Raw genomic sequence first — 18196 nt, 5'->3', positions numbered from 1 at the left:
GACCTCTCTATATTTTTAAACAAATCTGTATTTTTAAATACTGGTTTAATTGTGGTTCTGCTGGCAGAAGGCTATGCTGAGCAGCAGGTTGCTTCCACGTCCAAAATTGATATGACAGCAGTATGCAAGAACAAAGTGATGCAGGAGACACTGGGAATGACAAGAAACCAGAGATGACCATTAACTTATCCAACAGTTTCTTATGAATCATAGGACTACATGAAGTGACCTTCAAAAGGAATGAGAAACATTAAGTACAGGTGTGAAGTGCACCGCTAGGACAGTTCATATCAGACTCATAGAAACAGGACTGAAGTCCCATAGAGCAAGGAAGAAGCCCTTCATTAATGAGAAACAGGGAAGAACCAGACTGCAGTTTGCAGGAAAAAAAATAAAATTATATATATATATATATATATATAAAATTAGAACTCGAATATCTTAGAAGTCGAACGAACCACTTCGGAAAAAAATTACCTAGTACTTGAGCTGAATCTCAGAAGTCAAACCGTGAACGCCGACCTAAGATGTAAGTTGTAAGCGTGGGGAAATGACTCACGCGGCACGTCTCTCGGTGGAAACAAAGGGCAAAGCTTCAGTATCAGCCTCGCATTCGCTGTGATAGCATCGTGCATGTTTACACAAGCTGAATACATATATTTAGACAGTAAAAATACATTTAGACAATGATAGACAGTAAGAGTAATTATTATTATATAATAAAATACATTTTAAAATAAAGATTTCTATATTAATTATTTTAATATTAATAATATAATTAATACATTTAATTATAATAATATTGTCGTGCCGAGCGGGGACGGAACGGAGACAAAGGCGCGGACGTCAGGGTACTGGGGAATACGGGGTTTAATTACAGGTAAGGCAGGCAAAACACAGACAGACAATACAATGACCGGACTGGGGAAGCAAACTGAAACGCGGACGGAATACAGAGAGCTAATAAAAACAATTAGAAACAGCTGATCACACGGGGATTCCACACGGGGTTAACGAAGGGGCGTGGCACACGGATGGAGCGGACGATCGGGGGAGGACACATTGTTTTTTTTAACTTTACACATTGTTTGGATACATTTATTTTCTTACTTTACAAATTATTGTTTTGATAAATGTGCTTAGATGGCGGCTTTAGTACAGTATATGCTCTTCTTGTTTTATCTGGTTCATTTTGTGTTTAAATGCTAAAAAAACATATTTAGGTGTAATTTTTTGGGGGCCGGGAACCAATTAATTGGTTTTCCATTATTTCTTATGGGGAAAATTCGATCAGAACTCGAACTTTTTAGGATTCGATCCGGAGTTCTATATATTATTCACAGATCCACGGCCATAAATTGAGAAATGAATGAAACAAAAAATTGTGCCATGGTTTCTTAATTTTGTCCGCGGTTGTGTGTGTGTGGATGGGTGTGTGTTTGTGTGTGTGTATGCATGTGTGTATATATATATATATATATATATATATATATATATATATATATATATATATATATATATATATACACATACACACACTTACACACACACTCACAGAAATCATTGTCTGCTGTTGCTTTTGGCACCTCTCCTATATAACTCATGCCTTGGGAAGTCTTCGCTTTTTAAAAAAAAAAAACCTCTCTGAAAAATAATGACAGATCTGAATGCTGATTGTAATGACAGAACGCAACCTGATCTGTGTTAAAAGTACAAGGCCAGAAAACAAGGCTGGTTTGTAGAACACCCACTCAAAGTAGCACATTTTCCTGATTAGGCTAGCGGGTCAGAATTTCCATGTCATTTTCAGGGAGAGCGACAGATTTCTTCCAAGCGCAGATGTGGACGCCAAGTAAAATGACTTGTCTTGCAAATTGTCGAGCCAGCCTGGGTTTCAGAGGCTCAAGACACAGAGGCAGGTGCTCAGAAACATGCCAATGCTGAGGTCTGGAAACCAGGGCTTGCGTCGGCCAGCTAGCCTAAAAAGATACTTAGTAATTACATTCCCATCTTTATATATGTGTGTCAATGATGTGTTATTAATTGCCATTTCTGCAGTGTATGTATGTGTATAGGAAAGTGTATACATTAGAATATTTCTCCAGTGCATCAATCAAGTGGGTCCAGAAAATGGATGGATGGATGGATGGATGGGACACTGACTTCTTACACATGGTGTTTGACAACAAGCAATTTTTTGTTTTTTTATAGCCCTTGTTAGTTAGTTGTGGTTGATTACCAACCAATCATTGGCTACCTTGTATTTATATCAGCTCTTTGTATTATGGTTTACATGTTGCTCACATGTAAAAGATCTGTCTTCAATAAATAATATAAATAATAATATGTAGTAATATAAATAGTAACATATACTAAAATTTAAATTTATGATTCACATAATTCTTCCACTCTTGTGCAGTCTATACAAGGAGTGTTTTTATGTTGATATGCCTACATTTATTTCCACAGTACTCGTTATTATCATAAATTCCACGTTGTATAGATTTTTTTTATTTTTTCAATTATATTAATACATTAATATTTTAGTTGCACATCAGGGCTGGCATCAGGGCTGGTTAGGACTGCTGCCTCTCCCTTCTGGGACATGAGTTCAAGTCTGCCCGTGTTCCATGTGTGTGGAGTCCCTGTGTTGTCAGGGGGTTTCATTTGAGTGCTCTACCTTTCCCCTACAGTACAGAAACATACTGAGGCTAAATTGAGATACCAAATTGCCCAAAGCTGTGCATGGTGTGTGAGTGTGCCCTGCAATGGGTTGGTTCCCCATACAGGGTTGTTCCCTGCCTTGCACCCATAGGCTCTGGATTCCTTGTGACCCGGAATTGGATAAACAGTTTCAGAAAATGGATGGATAGTTGTGCATCTTAAAAAAAACTTTCCACAGTACTGCCTGAAGTGATGTTTTTTCATACTGTGCAGATTTTTCTGACAAAAAACCCCAATGATTATGAACTTAACCATCATGTTTGTTTTGGGGGAATATTCATTTGTTGGTTTTGGTTATATCCATCAATTTAACTGTGATCAGAGCACAAAAAACACAAGTAGGCAGGACTTCCTGTGAGTTAGGTTTTGTGCCATTTATGAACACATATGAACAAATGTGGTACACATGTGCTTTTAAGACAGTATAAATATGTTAAAGACAAACAAATTGTGTGTTTTTGTGTCAGAAAGATTATAATGCTGGGAGTGAGCAGGGAGGAGAGTGAACGAGAGAGAGAGTGAGAGAGAAAGGGAGAGAGAAATTGGGTCAGTGATCTAAATTCCAAGTACCATGTCAGCACCAAATTATACACTTCGTTGCCATCTCGCTCTCCTTTTTCCCCAGCTCTGATACTCAGTGTTGCCCATCCACCACCACCCCCCTACTCTCCCTCTCCTTCCTCTCTTCCTCCCTCTTGTCTCCGCATGTACACCACAGCATCCGGTTCTCTCTGTCAGACCACTCTTCATTGGCATGCAAACCTCCAAGGTGTCACTTTAACATTCCCAAACTGAAATGCCCAGCATGTTGTTCATAGAATGTTGATGGAAATCAAATTTTAATAAGGGGATGCGAAAGGAGAGGGTCCATACTAAATAGCAGGATACAGGCTCATGGAGCAAGGAGGCAAAGGGGAGGGCCATAAGTAGAAGCAATTTGATTGGCTAAGATGGGGGAGAGAGTTGAAGTAGAGCTGGTGTTGTCAGATGCAGTGGTACCAATCAGAGTGGTCTTGTAGGCACATCTTGCTGCTTATCACAGTCGTATCTGAACACGTTCGGTAATGTGATTCAACAGCATGAATGATAGATGAAGGCAGGCCTCTCTTCTCTCTCCTTTCTTCTGTCATCCTCTTCATCGCCTATTCCCAAAGTCAGAAAAAATAGTGAGAACAGGGAAAGCCTCTTAGTCATTTGAATGCCTTTGTCCCCTCCTGCCCTGGGCAGCCGCTGCTTAGGATCACACTCATGAGACTCAAGGACTGTCAGAAGAAGGTCACTGGAAATGCCGCAGTATTACCCTTTGGGCGTGTAAATCTCACAGGCAGGTACAAGGACCCAGTCATCAGTGTCATTAAAACCATGCCATGTGTATATTCTCCATTCTGTAGTACACCTAATATTAGAATATTTGTACCAGCAAGGATATTTAACAACCACAATGTTAAAATACAGGTAGTTATGCCACCATTTGGACCAGTCATTCCTTACAGAGCTATTTCTAATAAGCTATTGCTAATTAAATGAGCATGAAAACAAATCAATACTGCTATCTAATTAGCTGATCCAGTGAGGGCAAGAAATTTAAATGTAGTAAATAGCACTCGATGGATAGGTATGTAACAGACATGCTGAGGAAGTGCTCTGTGCTAACAGCTAATCAGCTCTGTGCAAACATCATGGAGTATGTGCAAGCAGCGTCAGCTGGGCTGAGCCAGTGCTGTAGCTGTGAGCACACCGCTCTGTACTCGCCCTGTAATGTAACGACCGAGCGCTACACAAGGCAGGCACATGCCTGGAGAAACTTCATCATGAGGGTCTTCTAGTGTGATAATATTTTACCACTTCGAAGCATTAACCCGAGCAGAGATTTCCACTGACCTTTAATTGACCCTCTTCTCCTCCTTGCAGGCTGCCAGGTGGGTCATTTCAAGGCCGTGCCAGGGTCGCTGCCCTGTTCCCCATGTCCGGCTAATAGCAGAACCAGCACAGAAGGGTCCAGGATGTGTGAGTGCAGAAGCGGATTTTACCGAGCCCCTAATGATGCCAACGACACAGCCTGCACAGGTAACACAGAATGGGGGGGCAGGGCTAACGGCTGCTGCTGTGGAGCGCCATGCTTTCAGAGCTCACATGTGTCTGATAGAGATTGGTGAGGAACAACGTTCTGAGATATTAATAACAGAATTGATATTTATTGCAAAGCAGAAAACAAGACAAACGACTGATACATTGTTTCCATCCATCCTCAATCCATGCATCCATCCATCTATCCATCCTTGTGACTACTTATCTGGGACATGGTTGCAAAGAGTAATGGTCACCGTTTTTAAAGTATTTTGTAATCATTTCATGGTCATAGATCGACGTTTCAGGCAGCTCAGTGTTGGGTGTTTGGATGGCTCAGCATCTGGATCTTGGCTCTGTGTCTCTGTTTTTCAGCTTGTTTCTACTTCCTTTGTCCAACAACTTTTCTCCTGCAGCCCAAAACCCAAATTCTATGAATTGACATCTAAAAACCTCCCATTGTCCCTAACCCTGTGATTGACTGGCATCCCATCCAGGGTGCCTCCCCACATTCTGCCCTGTATTTTCTGGGATGGACTGCAGACACGTTGTGGCCTTATACTGTATAAGAAGCAATGCAATATGTTTCTATATCACAATAGAAAAAAAAACATTGATTTCACAAAATAAGAAACTTCAGACCTAAGAACATCACATATATTTACTGGACACTTTTGTCCAAAGTGAGGTACAACTGAACTATAGACATCAGGGTTAGGCAGTCTCCCAGGAGCTATTGGGGATGAGCGCAAGATTGTACTGCTAGCCATGTGGTTTGAACCAACAACCACTTGATAAAAGGCATAGAGCCACACCCAGCCTACACCTTAGTCAACCACCCCCCCCCCCCGCATATCATGAAACACATTAATTTTAATAGGTGACAGAACATTTCTGAGACATCTAGTAACAAAGGTAATATTTCCCATTTTTATTTTTATTTATTAAAAAATAAATAAAACAATAAAATATAAAGCATCCTTTGACAGAATAAAATATGACAATTACCAAAGAATGAAATTTAGCTCGGGTAGGCAAAGGATGGCTTGTCTAGCAACTTCCCTTATGGGACAACATAAGACTTTCCTTTATTATTTGCATATGATCTCTAGTCTTTTAGTTATGGCTTTGTAGCAGTGCATTTAACCAGTGAATGGCTCTTTGTTTTAAACAATTGGAATGAATGAGTTTACATGCCCTAGGACAAACTGTACTTGTAAGTAGTTATTCACAAGTGATGGCTAAAAAACAGCCCAGACATAAACATTCAGTAGATCATTGTGAAGTTCACATCAATAGACATCCAACAAGGACGCCCTACGTAAACTTTTTCACTGGTGTGTCTGTGTGTAAATACCTGGTGTGTAATGGATCAGCTAAGAAGGTGTGTACTTACTAATGTGTGTATATATAAGCATGTGTTTGTGAAATATAGAGATTACTTTAAATGTATAAACATAGCAAGCAAAGGTCTCCACAATAAGTATCAATATTAGACAAAATATTGCTGTATAAAAACATGCAGGTTTCTGGTTTTGTGTTGATGTGACTCTATCTGAAAGGTTTGTTCATGAGTGATGGAAGAAGGGAGCGGGAGATCAACAGGCGGATCGGTGCAGCATCAGCACTCTTGTGGACATTTTACGGATCAGCTGTGGTGACGAAGTCGGAAGGCGAAGCCGTTGTTTTACTGATTAATCTACGTTCCTTGCCTATGGTCACGAGCTCTGGGTAGTGACCGAAAGAACAAGATTGCAGAATCAAGCAGTGGATATCAAGCTTCTTTCACAGGGTGTCTGGGCTCAGCCTTAAAGTTAGTGTGAGGAGCTCAGACATTCCATATGAGAGCCGCTGCTCCTTCACATTGAAAGGAACCAGCTGAGGTGCTTCAGCCATCTATACTCCATCTACACAGTCATTCCTCTTAGATGCCTCCCTGGGGAGGTCCACCCGGGAGGAGGCTGCCCCCGTCACTCAAGAGATAGTGGTTGGATGGATGGGTTTAAAGGATCATAGTGAGGAAGGAAGCCTCCTTTTCAGACCTTGATATATTTATCCATAAAGTAATATTATGCTTTATTGAAGGCAACCTACGATAGAAAGGGGCAGAACTGTAATGGGTTAATATATGCCTAGGCACCTATACCCTGAAATTTACTGTAGTATCATCACAAGGTAGTCATACCAAGTAACAACTATCCAGTTGTCTAATGAAGGGCTGGGGGCGGGGCTTTCCAGTGATTCGTCAGATGAAAACTGATTGGTGTTTTTGCCATTTCTTCCTAAACCTCCTCCACCTTCTGCAGGTCCTCCATCGGCACCCCTGTCTCTCTCCTGGGAGTATGAGAGCGGGGAAGGTGGAGTGTCCCTGCGCTGGCGTCCACCCTTAGACACAGGGGGTCGGCGAGAGGTGTGGTATACCATTGTGTGCCGAATCTGCCCCTCTGCCTCTATGCTGTCCCCGGGAGTGTGCTCATGGTGTGGGGAAGCAGTGAGCTACACCCCATCGCAGACACGCCTTCAACAGACTAAGGTTACACTCAACAACCTGCTCACACGGGTCACCTACCTCATACAGGTACATTACCCATGATTCCCAAAACTGGGCCATGTATCCTTAACCAGTCGGCTGCATGAAAGAGAAAGAACCAGTGTAATGTATGAAATGATATCATAATTCAAAGAGACTTTCACTCATAATTTTATTATAGTTTATCATTTTAAGTGAATTTAGTCTGAAGCGATACAAAGTGGAATGCAGTGCTCTTTCTTCTATGTCACTGTGTGCCACAGCATGTATCAATGGGCAGAGTTGGTCTGCTTTCTGTTTTTTATTAACAGGTTCAAGCAATAAATGACGTATCGGCTTTGAGTCCCTACCCACCTCAATATGCCAGCATCAACTTCACCACCAGCCAATCAGGTGAGAGTGAGGAGGGGCCAGGCTAGAACACTGAGAATGTAAAGTAAATAGCATAAAAGGCTGTGTTTATGAGAAAGAACAGTATATTACGTATAATATATATATATATATATATATGTGTGTGTGTGTGTGTGTGTATGTTATGTATAACGTATATATTGTATTATACATAAAATCTATCTATCTATCTATCTGCCTATCTATCTGTCTATCTATCAAACGATGGATCCATAGATAGATAGATAGCGCTGGCATGGGCTTGACACTCACCATCAGTGTCTCTTGCTGTTTTTGCTTGTCTGTATTGCTTTCCTTCCCTCCTCATGATCTTTGGACTCAGGTGGTTCTGGGTCACGATATCCTGTCAGTTCTCATCAGACTCAAAGGCCGAGTTGTCGTGGAGGAGGGGCTCGTGCGGCCAGCGTGAGAGGATGGCAGGCAGGCTTACAGATACACGGAGAGAGCACAGGACATTCAGAGCTGTAACGGCTTCAGATAAAGGGCACACTAGCTACTAGAAGTCATGAAAATAGCACTTACATCAATTCAGAAAGAAGTGACCTCATTACCAGTTAAAAAAAGACCATACCCTTTCAAAACATTACTGTGGGAATTCAGTGAAATTCCTGCGAGCCCACAGTAATTCCTGAGGGTAGAGCAAGGCTCCCAGCCACCGTGTTGCTTTCTGTTCACCACGATCCAAACCCAGTGAGAAAGGAACCTATTTCAGGATTTACAGAGAGCGGGCCACACCGCAATACCACAGACGTGCTACCATCCTGGGTGAAAGACCCCAGGTGATGGAGCCCAAATGATGACGAACGCAGCTGGAACTCAGCCAGAACCATGTGATATACAAGAGCCCGGCAAGCAGCGAGAAACATTGACCTCAATTTGAGACACGAGCCTTAACTTGATACTAAGAAAAAAAAATGAACAAATACATAGCTGTGCCTCAGAAATGCTAATTCAAGTGCATTTTGACTCAAACAAATTGGGAGAATTGGTTTCCTTTTGGGGAAAAAAATAGGAAGAAAATACCATGGAAGAGGATTTTGGAAAAAAAATGAAAGTCAATAAAAGTCCTTGCCTGACACTGAGTGGTGATTCATCTGAGAGGCTGTATCGCAGGAGGTGCCCTCGTCGCACATACAGAGGGCAGCTTAACGCTTCCCAGCAATTCAGAGCAGAAGCTAAGATTTTCTCCCTCATCGGCGGCAGTAATGCGCCCAGGCCTCCGGGGGGAGCAGCACAGACGGCATGTGAGCGCCATTCTGCGTGACAGCGTGTGGATGACGTTTGCAGCAGTGTAGGACAGACAGGTGGCGCCGTTTGCTCCTTCTGTTCCCTTTCTGGCTTTCTGGTTTCAATGTAGAAGACTCCTCTGCTGCTTGTCTGAGATGGCTTTATGTAACATGGAAAAAAACACTGACTCTAAGTGGTCTGTCACCATTCTGTCCACATGGAGCTTATGCCCATTTTTTTATATACAGACATGCGTTATCATGTTACTATGTAGGCTCTCAATAGGAGTGATGTCTAAGGACTACAGATAGTGGTCCTACATTGAGTGGATGTCCACAGTTTTACCTGCCCATACTGCCATCTAGTGGCCAACCCTGGATCTGCATCGTCAACAGCTTGGCTGCCAGCCCATGGCATTGCCGCACCTCTCTGATATGTCTTTGCTGTCTCTCAGTGCCCTCTCCTGTGCCCATGCTGCACCAGCTTAGCCGAGCAGCAGACTCCATCACCCTGTCATGGCCGCAGCCGGACAGGCCCAACGGAGACATCCTGGAATACCAACTCAGATTCTACGACAAGGTAATCACCATGCTGTCACTCTCACTGTCACATGCCACTTAGCATAATGTCATGCCACGTATATATATATATATATATATATATATATATACACACACACACAGACACATACATATATGTGTTCTAAAATATATGTGTATGTAATATATATATATATATGAAGCCATTTATAGAAATGGTATTTTACTAGACCAAATCAGGCTTTCTCAAAGGCACCTTAAGCTGCAGGTAACCCTAGAGTTGCTCTTCAATGCCTACATAGAACAACAGAACACAGTCACGAGGACAAAATTAATTAAGCGTTTGGTGCTCTTTCTGTGTCAGGGCACAGACGACGACAACGCTGTCAGTGTGTTTACAGAGACCAACACAGTCACCATCAATGCCCTGGCCCCAGGGTCAATCTACGCGTTTCAGATTCGCGCCAGGAATGAAAGGGGCTTTGGGCCCTACAGCCCCACCGTCTACTTCACTACCCTGCCGCTGGGTAGGCATGCCAGCCCATCAGCTCCTGAATCACTCTTTGAATGCTGCTCAGAATCTTAATGGCTCAATGGACTGCTGTGTTCCTGTTCACCTTTCACATATATGTAAAATTGTAAGTTCATAATTGTTGCTGTAATTATTTCTCCATCTCCATTCTAAACAGAAGAACATTCTATGCAAATCCAGAATCGACTGCCTCTGATGGTTGGCTCCGTGATGGGAGGGGCTGCCTTCCTATTGGTCATTGCAGCTGTTGTCATTGTGTTTATGTTCCGAAGGTGATTACATCACAACCTGCATCCATGTGTTTGGTGTGAGAAAGGTGTTTTCAGTTTGCATTTTCACTGATGTGGCCTTTTTTTCCCAGGAAAAGGAGAGAAAGCCCTTATCATAACAGACTACAAAGATATATTAACAGAGGTAAGTGCATGTTCTCCATAATCATTCCCATGTTATTGAAAACTGTCAGCAAAAACCAACATTGTTTTCACATGAAGCACAACGTCACAAGAGACCTTGGGGTTATTTTCCATACATCGCTTAAATCATCCAAGATCAGATGCTTCATCTTGGATGAGTTAATGCCGGTGAAACTCATCCGGGATAAGTCAGTTTTTCAAACGCAGCTGTGTAGTAGATTACTCTAGCTGGATACATTCATCTGAGATGATTGCGTGCACCCGTGCTGCTTGAAAAGCCCATATATATCTAGTCTAGAAAACATGATCGGCAAGTCTCTCATTGGCTTCCACAAAATATCAAAAAACAGGGCACAATTTTTCACGCAATCCGAGCAGGACCTTTTATTAGCAGGGTATGATGAATTCAATGATTTAATATGTACTAAAGGAAACACATCAAAAGCAGTCCAAACCATTGAAGACGGCTGGCAAAAAGTGTCCAACGAATTAAACGTGCAAGTAGTTTTTAGTTATTGTATTTATCACTTGAATGTAGTATTACATTTCCAATGTTTCATTATTATTTTATTGTCATAATTACAGATCAAATACAAGCACAATCAAGCAGGAAATGCGAACAAGTTAAAGTGAAGTACAAAAATATACTTCAAACTGCTAAACATGACTTTTATTTCATATATGTGTGAGCTAATCCTTCTTCACATAGAGCAAACATGCTCTGAGCAGGTTTGAGGATTTGGATGTGCTGCTATGACAACACATCCAGCAAGAGTTTCGAAAAAACGACAAATCCAGGATCATGCCAAATCGTCAACAATTACATCCGGCTAAATGAGTAATACACGTATGAAAAACACCCCCCATGTCTCAATTTCACCCTCACAACAAACATGTCATCAAACCTTCCCTAAATGTGCATGAAATTCAACAGTCTCTCAACACCAGGATGATCCCCCCACCACCTCTCCTCCATTTATCCCACAAAGACTTTAAAAGGAATAACATTGCTCCTCATCCCCTGCAGGGGGGGTGAAGTATTACGTAGACCCTTCTACCTATGAAGACCCAAGCGAGGCTGTGCGAGACTTTGCCAGAGAGATTGACCCTGCCCACCTCAAGATCGAAGAGGTCATTGGTGCTGGTGAGAGCCAGGAGTGCTTATATTGGAACCATTAACCTGAAGGTTTTTTATAGGTGACGTTAAACTGCAATAAAAACCACCGGACTCACTGTGTAACTTTATATGTCTGTGGCATTGTGTGTAAACCCCTCTCTCACTGTCCTGTATCAGGTTTTACAGTCAATTTTCAATTATTTATTATGCATATATCAACTCTCTACTGTACCTAACCAATAATGTTTTAATATTAATTAATATTCCCATTTACCCATTTTTCTGTGTGTTAATGCTCTCCAGCACAGTTTGGCGAAGTGTCCCGGGGCAGGTACCACCCCCTGAGCAGAAGAGAGGTGCAAGTCGCCGTGAAGACTTTGCGATGGGGAGTGACTGATCGGGAGAGGGGGGTTTTTCTGAGTGAAGCCGGAGTTCTGGGCCAATTCGACCACCCCAATGTCCTAAAACTAGAAGGGGTGATCACTCGCAGCCCTCCTGACAGGATCGTCACTGAGTTCATGGAGAACGGTCCACTGGATGCATTTCTCAGGGTGTGTCTAGGACTACATTTCCCATAATGCATAAGGCAACTTTATTCAATTTCACTGTGAAAAGTCTCCAAGAGCATGGCGACTAAAAACCTCTATTAATAATGGCTAATAACATTCACAGATAAAAAGGTCAGTACAGAATATTAAGACAATAATGATACTATACTCCATATCAAAAAATAGATGATGTAACCATGAAAGATGGATGGTTGAAGCTCATTTCTACTGACAAGTCTGACAGTTTCTATCCGCCAGTGATGTGTGTATAACATATGAACCCTGCCCGCCTGCTCCATCAGGAAAACCTGGACCAGTTCAGCATCCTGCAGCTAGTGGGCATGCTCAGGGGGGTGGGCTCCGGCATGCGCTACCTCTCTGAGAGAAGCTTCGTCCACCGGGACCTGGCAGCCAGGAACGTGCTGGTGAACGCCAACCTGGTGTGCAAGGTGTCTGACTTTGGCCTGTCGCGCCTCATGCGGGGGCTTGAACATGACATGCCCACCTACACTGCCTCCCTGGTGCGTCCGCACACTTCACCGCCTCAGCCCTCACGTCTTCAAGCAGACCGCACCTTTTTATGAGCGCTACCTCATGCGGGGATCATTAGCACATCTCTTCCCCTCTGGCTCCCCCAGGGCAGTAAAATTCCCGTTAGGTGGTCAGCTCCTGAGGCATTCCAGCATCGGAAGTTCAGCTCCGCAAGCGACATCTGGAGTTTTGGGATTCTGATGTGGGAGGTGATGTCATACGGTGAGCGGCCATACTGGGACATGAGCAACCAGGAGGTGAGTGCGCGGGACATCCTTAAACCAGCATAGAACCATAATCAGCACCGATTAAATGTCTTAGGCAATCAAAGGATATGTTCAAGGCTATATATCTAGGGAGCGAGTGTGTATTTGGTCAGAACAAATGAACAATTTAACATTAGGACATTTGCAAATTAAGAGTAACACAATAAAAACTAATATGAATTCCTTCTCTGCCCTAAAAAGTCATTGTTTTCCTTCTGGGTGGCTAGAAGAAACCCACTTCAAACCTCTCCTCAGGGGCACTCCAGCCATTCCATGTATTTGTAAAATTCTACTACCAGCTCATTTAATTATCTGATTAAATTAGTTAAAAATTCAATGAGGTTTTTTCCTGAACATGGTATACTAGTGGTTGAGTACAAAAGATACATCAGCACCCAATATCCACTTTCAGTGAACATTTACTGCCTGAAACTGATTTACTGGTGATGGCTCTCGGAAACCAGTACTGAGTGGGAAGGGGAACAGGACTGAGGCTGGGAGCAGGATCTCTCTTTGGGGATCATGCTTCTGTCCAGGGCCGATCTGGTAAAGAATGAGGGGAAACAAAGAAAAAGAAAAGGAAAGTGGGGTAAACACAAAAGCAGAGCGAATGTACGGCCAGGTCCCTGAGAGCAGCTAAGGCCTGCAGGTCCACCACGCTCTGCCAGGGCGCCGGGGTGGGGTACTAGGGGCCCAAAAATAAAACAAACAGTGGGCTGATTTAGGCACAAGGTGTAATGAATCCACACAGAAAAGCCCGGTCACATGATACCCCCACCTTAGTCCAGCAGAAGGTCACACCCTATATCCATCACCATATTACCATATATATATTTAACGTAGGCAACTATGTGTTACTCAATTCAATTTATTTTTATATAGCGCCTTTCAGTCGCTCCAGGCACTTGACATGAGTGTGGGGCAATCAAACAAAACATGGTGCATGAAACTGAGGGGAGGGGGAGGAATGTGTTTAGATGTTATCATGTGTTCCTGGCCACTCATGCTCCTCTTGTGTCATCTGTCCGCTATGTCCCCTTGACACCCCCAGGTGATGAAGTCGGTGGCTGAGCAGTACCGCCTCCCCGCACCCCATAACTGCCCCCCTGCAGTGCACTCCCTGATGTTACAGTGTTGGCAGGCAAACAGGCAGGACCGACCAGGTTTTGACTCTCTCCTCTCATCCCTGGACCGGCTGATCCGACACCCAGCCTCTCTGAAGACCGAGCACAGCTGGTGAGACTGTAAAGCCCCCCCACAGGTCTGATTTCACACTAAAACAGTATTTCCCAATCCAATTCTCAAGGACCCACAGACGGTCCACGTTTTTGGTCCCTCCCAGTTCCCTGTTAGACATTTCCTACCAGGAGCTGGGAGGGAGCAAAAACGTGGACTGCTGCTGGTCCCCAAGGACCGGAATGGGAAACACTGCCCTAAAATCCTCCGAATGTAGTGACCTTTATATTCCGATCCTTTCCGTTCAGCAGGTCCAGCCAGTCGCTGCTCAGCCCCACGCTCACAGATCTGTCGACAGTAACGACTGTCAGTGATTGGCTGAGCACCCTCCGGATGGAGCGGTATAGGGAGGAGTTTGAGAGGGCCCAGATACACAGTTTGGAAACAGCCAGCACCTTAACCATGGAGTGAGTCCTTATTCCTTAGGGAAGGCCCTTCTACACTGAAGGGGGGCACACACAGAATTTAGGGGGTGTGGCTTATAAGGGTGAGCTTATGTATATAGTAAACATCCTGCTTAACACTACGAATTTATCTATGTATTATGTGAGAATCAGGGCCCCAAGTTATACAAACTACAACAAAAGAAAATAGCTTCCTGAAAATTTACCACGGACATTTTGTGGAATCAATGAAAACAAAAATACAGGCACTCCTCTCCCCCTGTGTTTGTTCAGGCCACTTTTCATACCATTGACCAAAACTGCATCTCAAGTGTTTTATCAATAATTTGTACCACCCCTCTAATGTAGTGACGGTGCAAATTCATTATTTGTGAATTTTCCTTGTAATTATATGAGGAACGGCCACATTTTACGTTGTCGTTACTGGCTTTTAGATTGTTTGGATTGGTCAAATCACTTACTCTGCAGTTACAGCATTACAAAGCCAGGGGGGAGCAAAAGTAGTAAAAATTTGTTGCCCGACACCTGAAACTGACTTGATATTTCCCCCCCTTGACCATTCAGGGACATGCAAAACCTGGGAGTGAATCTGCTGGGTCACCAAAGAAAAATTGTCAATGCCGCCCAGCAGCTGAAAATCCATCTGACGCAGGGTCAGGCTGAAGTATAGCAGAAAGCTGGCCATCCCAAACAGCCAGCCCTTGGGTCCTGCAATCTGCACATCATGCACAAAAAACAAGAACACAATTACTTTTGGACTGGAAGTGTGAAAACATGTACATACTTCCGAAATAGACCACTTCAATCTCCGTAAACAGAGAGTATATCCTGTGAAAAACACAAAGAAGGCTTATTTTTGCACAATACTTGTGTAAAAATACATCAGAATGAACTTTGGGAGGTGTGGGTCTAACATGAAATACAGGAAATAGCTGATTGGGAAAAAGGCAGCAAATACTATAAGACAGCTGTTTGGTTCATTCATTTATTTCTCCTACTCCTTTCCTTATTTGCCTTGTTTATTTTCCTTCTCCTGATTTACATCTTCTCCTATTTTTCTCCTTATTTGCCTCTCCTCCTTATTTCTCCTCCACATTTACCTTCTCCTCCTTATTTACCTCTCCTCCTTATTTCTCCTCCTCATTTTCCTTGAACCTTTTTCATTTTCCATACACTAATCATTCATTTATTTATCATTATTTATTCCATTTATTATATAAATAAAAAAGGTAATTATTAGGGGCTTTCCAGTCCAAGTGCTTGTATAGTCCATCTTTTCATTGCTATTATGAGTATCGTTTACATTATTGTTTGTTTTTTATGGTAATGAACCTCTTCTGAATGATGACTGGCCAAACAAACAAAATCACTGTGACGTAAATAAGAATCAGTGCCATGTCGAGTTGGCAAGAAGTAAATCTGGTTACTTTTCTGCTTCATCAGGCTAGTAGTATTCATATCTCTTTGTATGTTACATAGATTTGTGTCACAGACTAATATGAACAATGTTAATGTGAAATACATCAGGTGAGAGGAGCCATATGTGTGAGTGTGTCTGTTTGTGGGAATGTTCATGACTATTCATCTATTGCGCAAATTTGTAAAATAAAAAGTAATAATTTTATTTAAACCACTGGCTGCTTCTCTGTTATTGTGGTGCATAAAGGACTAGGGATGCATTAGATAACCTTGACTTACAAGCGTCAAACAAGAGGCATTTTTCCCATAAAACACGTCAGCACATTGTTCCCTTACAATGTCAGACAATGATCTCTGAAGTCAGCACAAACGCTACAAGCAAGCACTGGGTGTGAGATGGCAGCTCCAAGGTCACATTTTAGACTCGTTAATGACAAGACTTTACTATTTATTCCCATTTTTCCTTCTTACCTTCATTTCAACTGTTATGGAGACAATCAAGAGACTAAATGCAGTTGAAACACAGAGCAGCAGAATCCCTTCAGCCACATACAAAAAGATTAAACAAGAACAGTTTGATGATAGTCACTGAGGCTACCATGAAACCAGGGGAGATTTTGCATTGTTATCTGAAATTGTCCTAAGCAAGGAATTAGATACACCAGCCTTCCAAAACATGCATGCATTTCTTATCATGTTTGCACAATACAGAGTCTAGCAAAAGGCACTATCAGATTAATGAATTATTTTTACTATGTTAAAAAGGCACTTCGCCTCATTTCCTACAGTTGATATTACATTGGTACACCGTGTACAGCTGACAAAATGGATGCTGACATCAAAGAAGAAGAACACCCTGGTTGTAAAATTTCACACAAATGACACGTCATATGAAACATGGATTATTTCTTGCACAGCCAGCATAAATCACACCAGCAGCCATGGAAGGCTAAGTGAGAATTTTCTTAGCTTTTAATTGATAAATGAAAGATTTTGATAGAAATTTTAAAGTATCCCAGCTGTCTTCCAGAGCGTAACAGTCCAGCTCCTACCTAATCCTATATTTCATAAAAGTACAGACATTAATTAAACCCCAAAACAAAATGAGAATGCAATAAAATAAGCACATAAAAAAGCACAGTATTTTCAGTATTTTCCAATCAACAGACTTGCGAGCAAATAAAATATTAATTACCTATACTGTGCATTATGTCTACTATAATGATCTGCTTATAGCTCTATCAATATTGCCCATCCACTGAAGTAGATGAGGAGGAAAAATGAGACATGGTTGATAACAGCTAATGGAGTGGTGGCCTAATTTTACCAAATATGAAGGAGCTTTTCAATCTTTTTACTACAGAACAGCAATAACAAAGCAGGTAATGAGAGTGATACTCAAAATAATGATGCAATCATCCCTAAGCCTTGAGCATATAAACCCTGCTGGACAGAAATGCTGCTTTTTGAGTGACGACTCAGAGCTGCTCCATTAGCAGCTCCTTAGGTATCACCTTTCCTCTCTCCACAGAAGCGCCCATTTGTTTCTATTTTAAAATCGCATTATGAATATTTTGTGCACCATAAGGTACCCCATAAGTCACCAGAAACAAATAAGTTTGTTCTTTTAGCAATATAAAAATTCCAAACGTATGCAAAAAGATTTCTGGTGTCAGTTGCTCTCTCTTTGGCGTCAAAGGTTTTTTGTAGGGACCTGTTACCCCTTTAGCCTATTAGCCTTTCAGCCTGTTAGTCTTTTAGCCTATTAGCCCTTCTGAGCCATTATTATTTTCTTGTCTTCAATACTTTTTCTCTGAACTGCTTCTTCCTTCAGTCACCGTTAAAATGCTTGTAGTTGAATGTAATATAAAGTAACATAATAATTATTTTATACATATTTTACTATAGAGACATAATGGTGAATCACTTAAGGCTCTGCATTTCATGGTCACCATATGTAATATATGTAAAATATTTAAAAGGTGCATGAGCTAAAATCAGACTAAACTCGCTCAGCTTGATAAGCTCTGCCAAATACTTACAGACTAGTGAAAATTGTGTATATTCCACTAGTAAATCAAACCATATTCTTGTACCTAAAATTCATGTTTTTAAGGATATTTGGGATCCTTTGTTCACGTTCAAGCTTTGGTTCCAATGAACATTTGTTTAAATGCTTCTGGCTTTATCCCGTATTGTCTGGAGAAACCAGAAGATCTGACTGTTACGATT

General features: G+C 42.0%; 1 protein-coding gene across 2 annotated transcripts in view; it reads left to right on the top strand.

Annotated features, from left to right (window-relative positions):
* The window catches only part of ephb6 (eph receptor B6), a 28066-nt gene extending 11891 nt beyond the window's left edge, over nt 1-16175 (top strand). The window contains exons 6-19 of one of the 2 annotated variants that reach the window (XM_023792758.2): nt 4636-4791; nt 7098-7369; nt 7633-7714; nt 9414-9538; nt 9863-10025; nt 10188-10302; nt 10392-10444; nt 11471-11587; nt 11864-12111; nt 12411-12629; nt 12747-12896; nt 13957-14141; nt 14393-14548; nt 15110-16175. In XM_023792758.2, coding sequence (XP_023648526.1) covers nt 4636-4791; nt 7098-7369; nt 7633-7714; nt 9414-9538; nt 9863-10025; nt 10188-10302; nt 10392-10444; nt 11471-11587; nt 11864-12111; nt 12411-12629; nt 12747-12896; nt 13957-14141; nt 14393-14548; nt 15110-15215 — 2147 coding nt within the window. In that variant the 3' untranslated portion in view covers nt 15216-16175. Of the gene's footprint in view, nt 1-4635; nt 4792-7097; nt 7370-7632; nt 7715-9413; nt 9539-9862; nt 10026-10187; nt 10303-10391; nt 10445-11470; nt 11588-11863; nt 12112-12410; nt 12630-12746; nt 12897-13956; nt 14142-14389; nt 14549-15109 lie in introns of both variants that reach the window. The other variant, XM_072716421.1, reaches the window with a different exon arrangement.
* The last annotated feature ends 2021 nt before the right edge of the window (nt 16176-18196 follow it).

This window comes from Paramormyrops kingsleyae, chromosome 9 (genome assembly GCF_048594095.1).
Source record: "Paramormyrops kingsleyae isolate MSU_618 chromosome 9, PKINGS_0.4, whole genome shotgun sequence".
Lineage (NCBI taxonomy): Eukaryota > Metazoa > Chordata > Actinopteri > Osteoglossiformes > Mormyridae > Paramormyrops > Paramormyrops kingsleyae.
The sequence above is the reverse complement of the archived record's forward strand: the minus strand, read 5'-3'. Positions and strand labels throughout refer to the sequence as shown.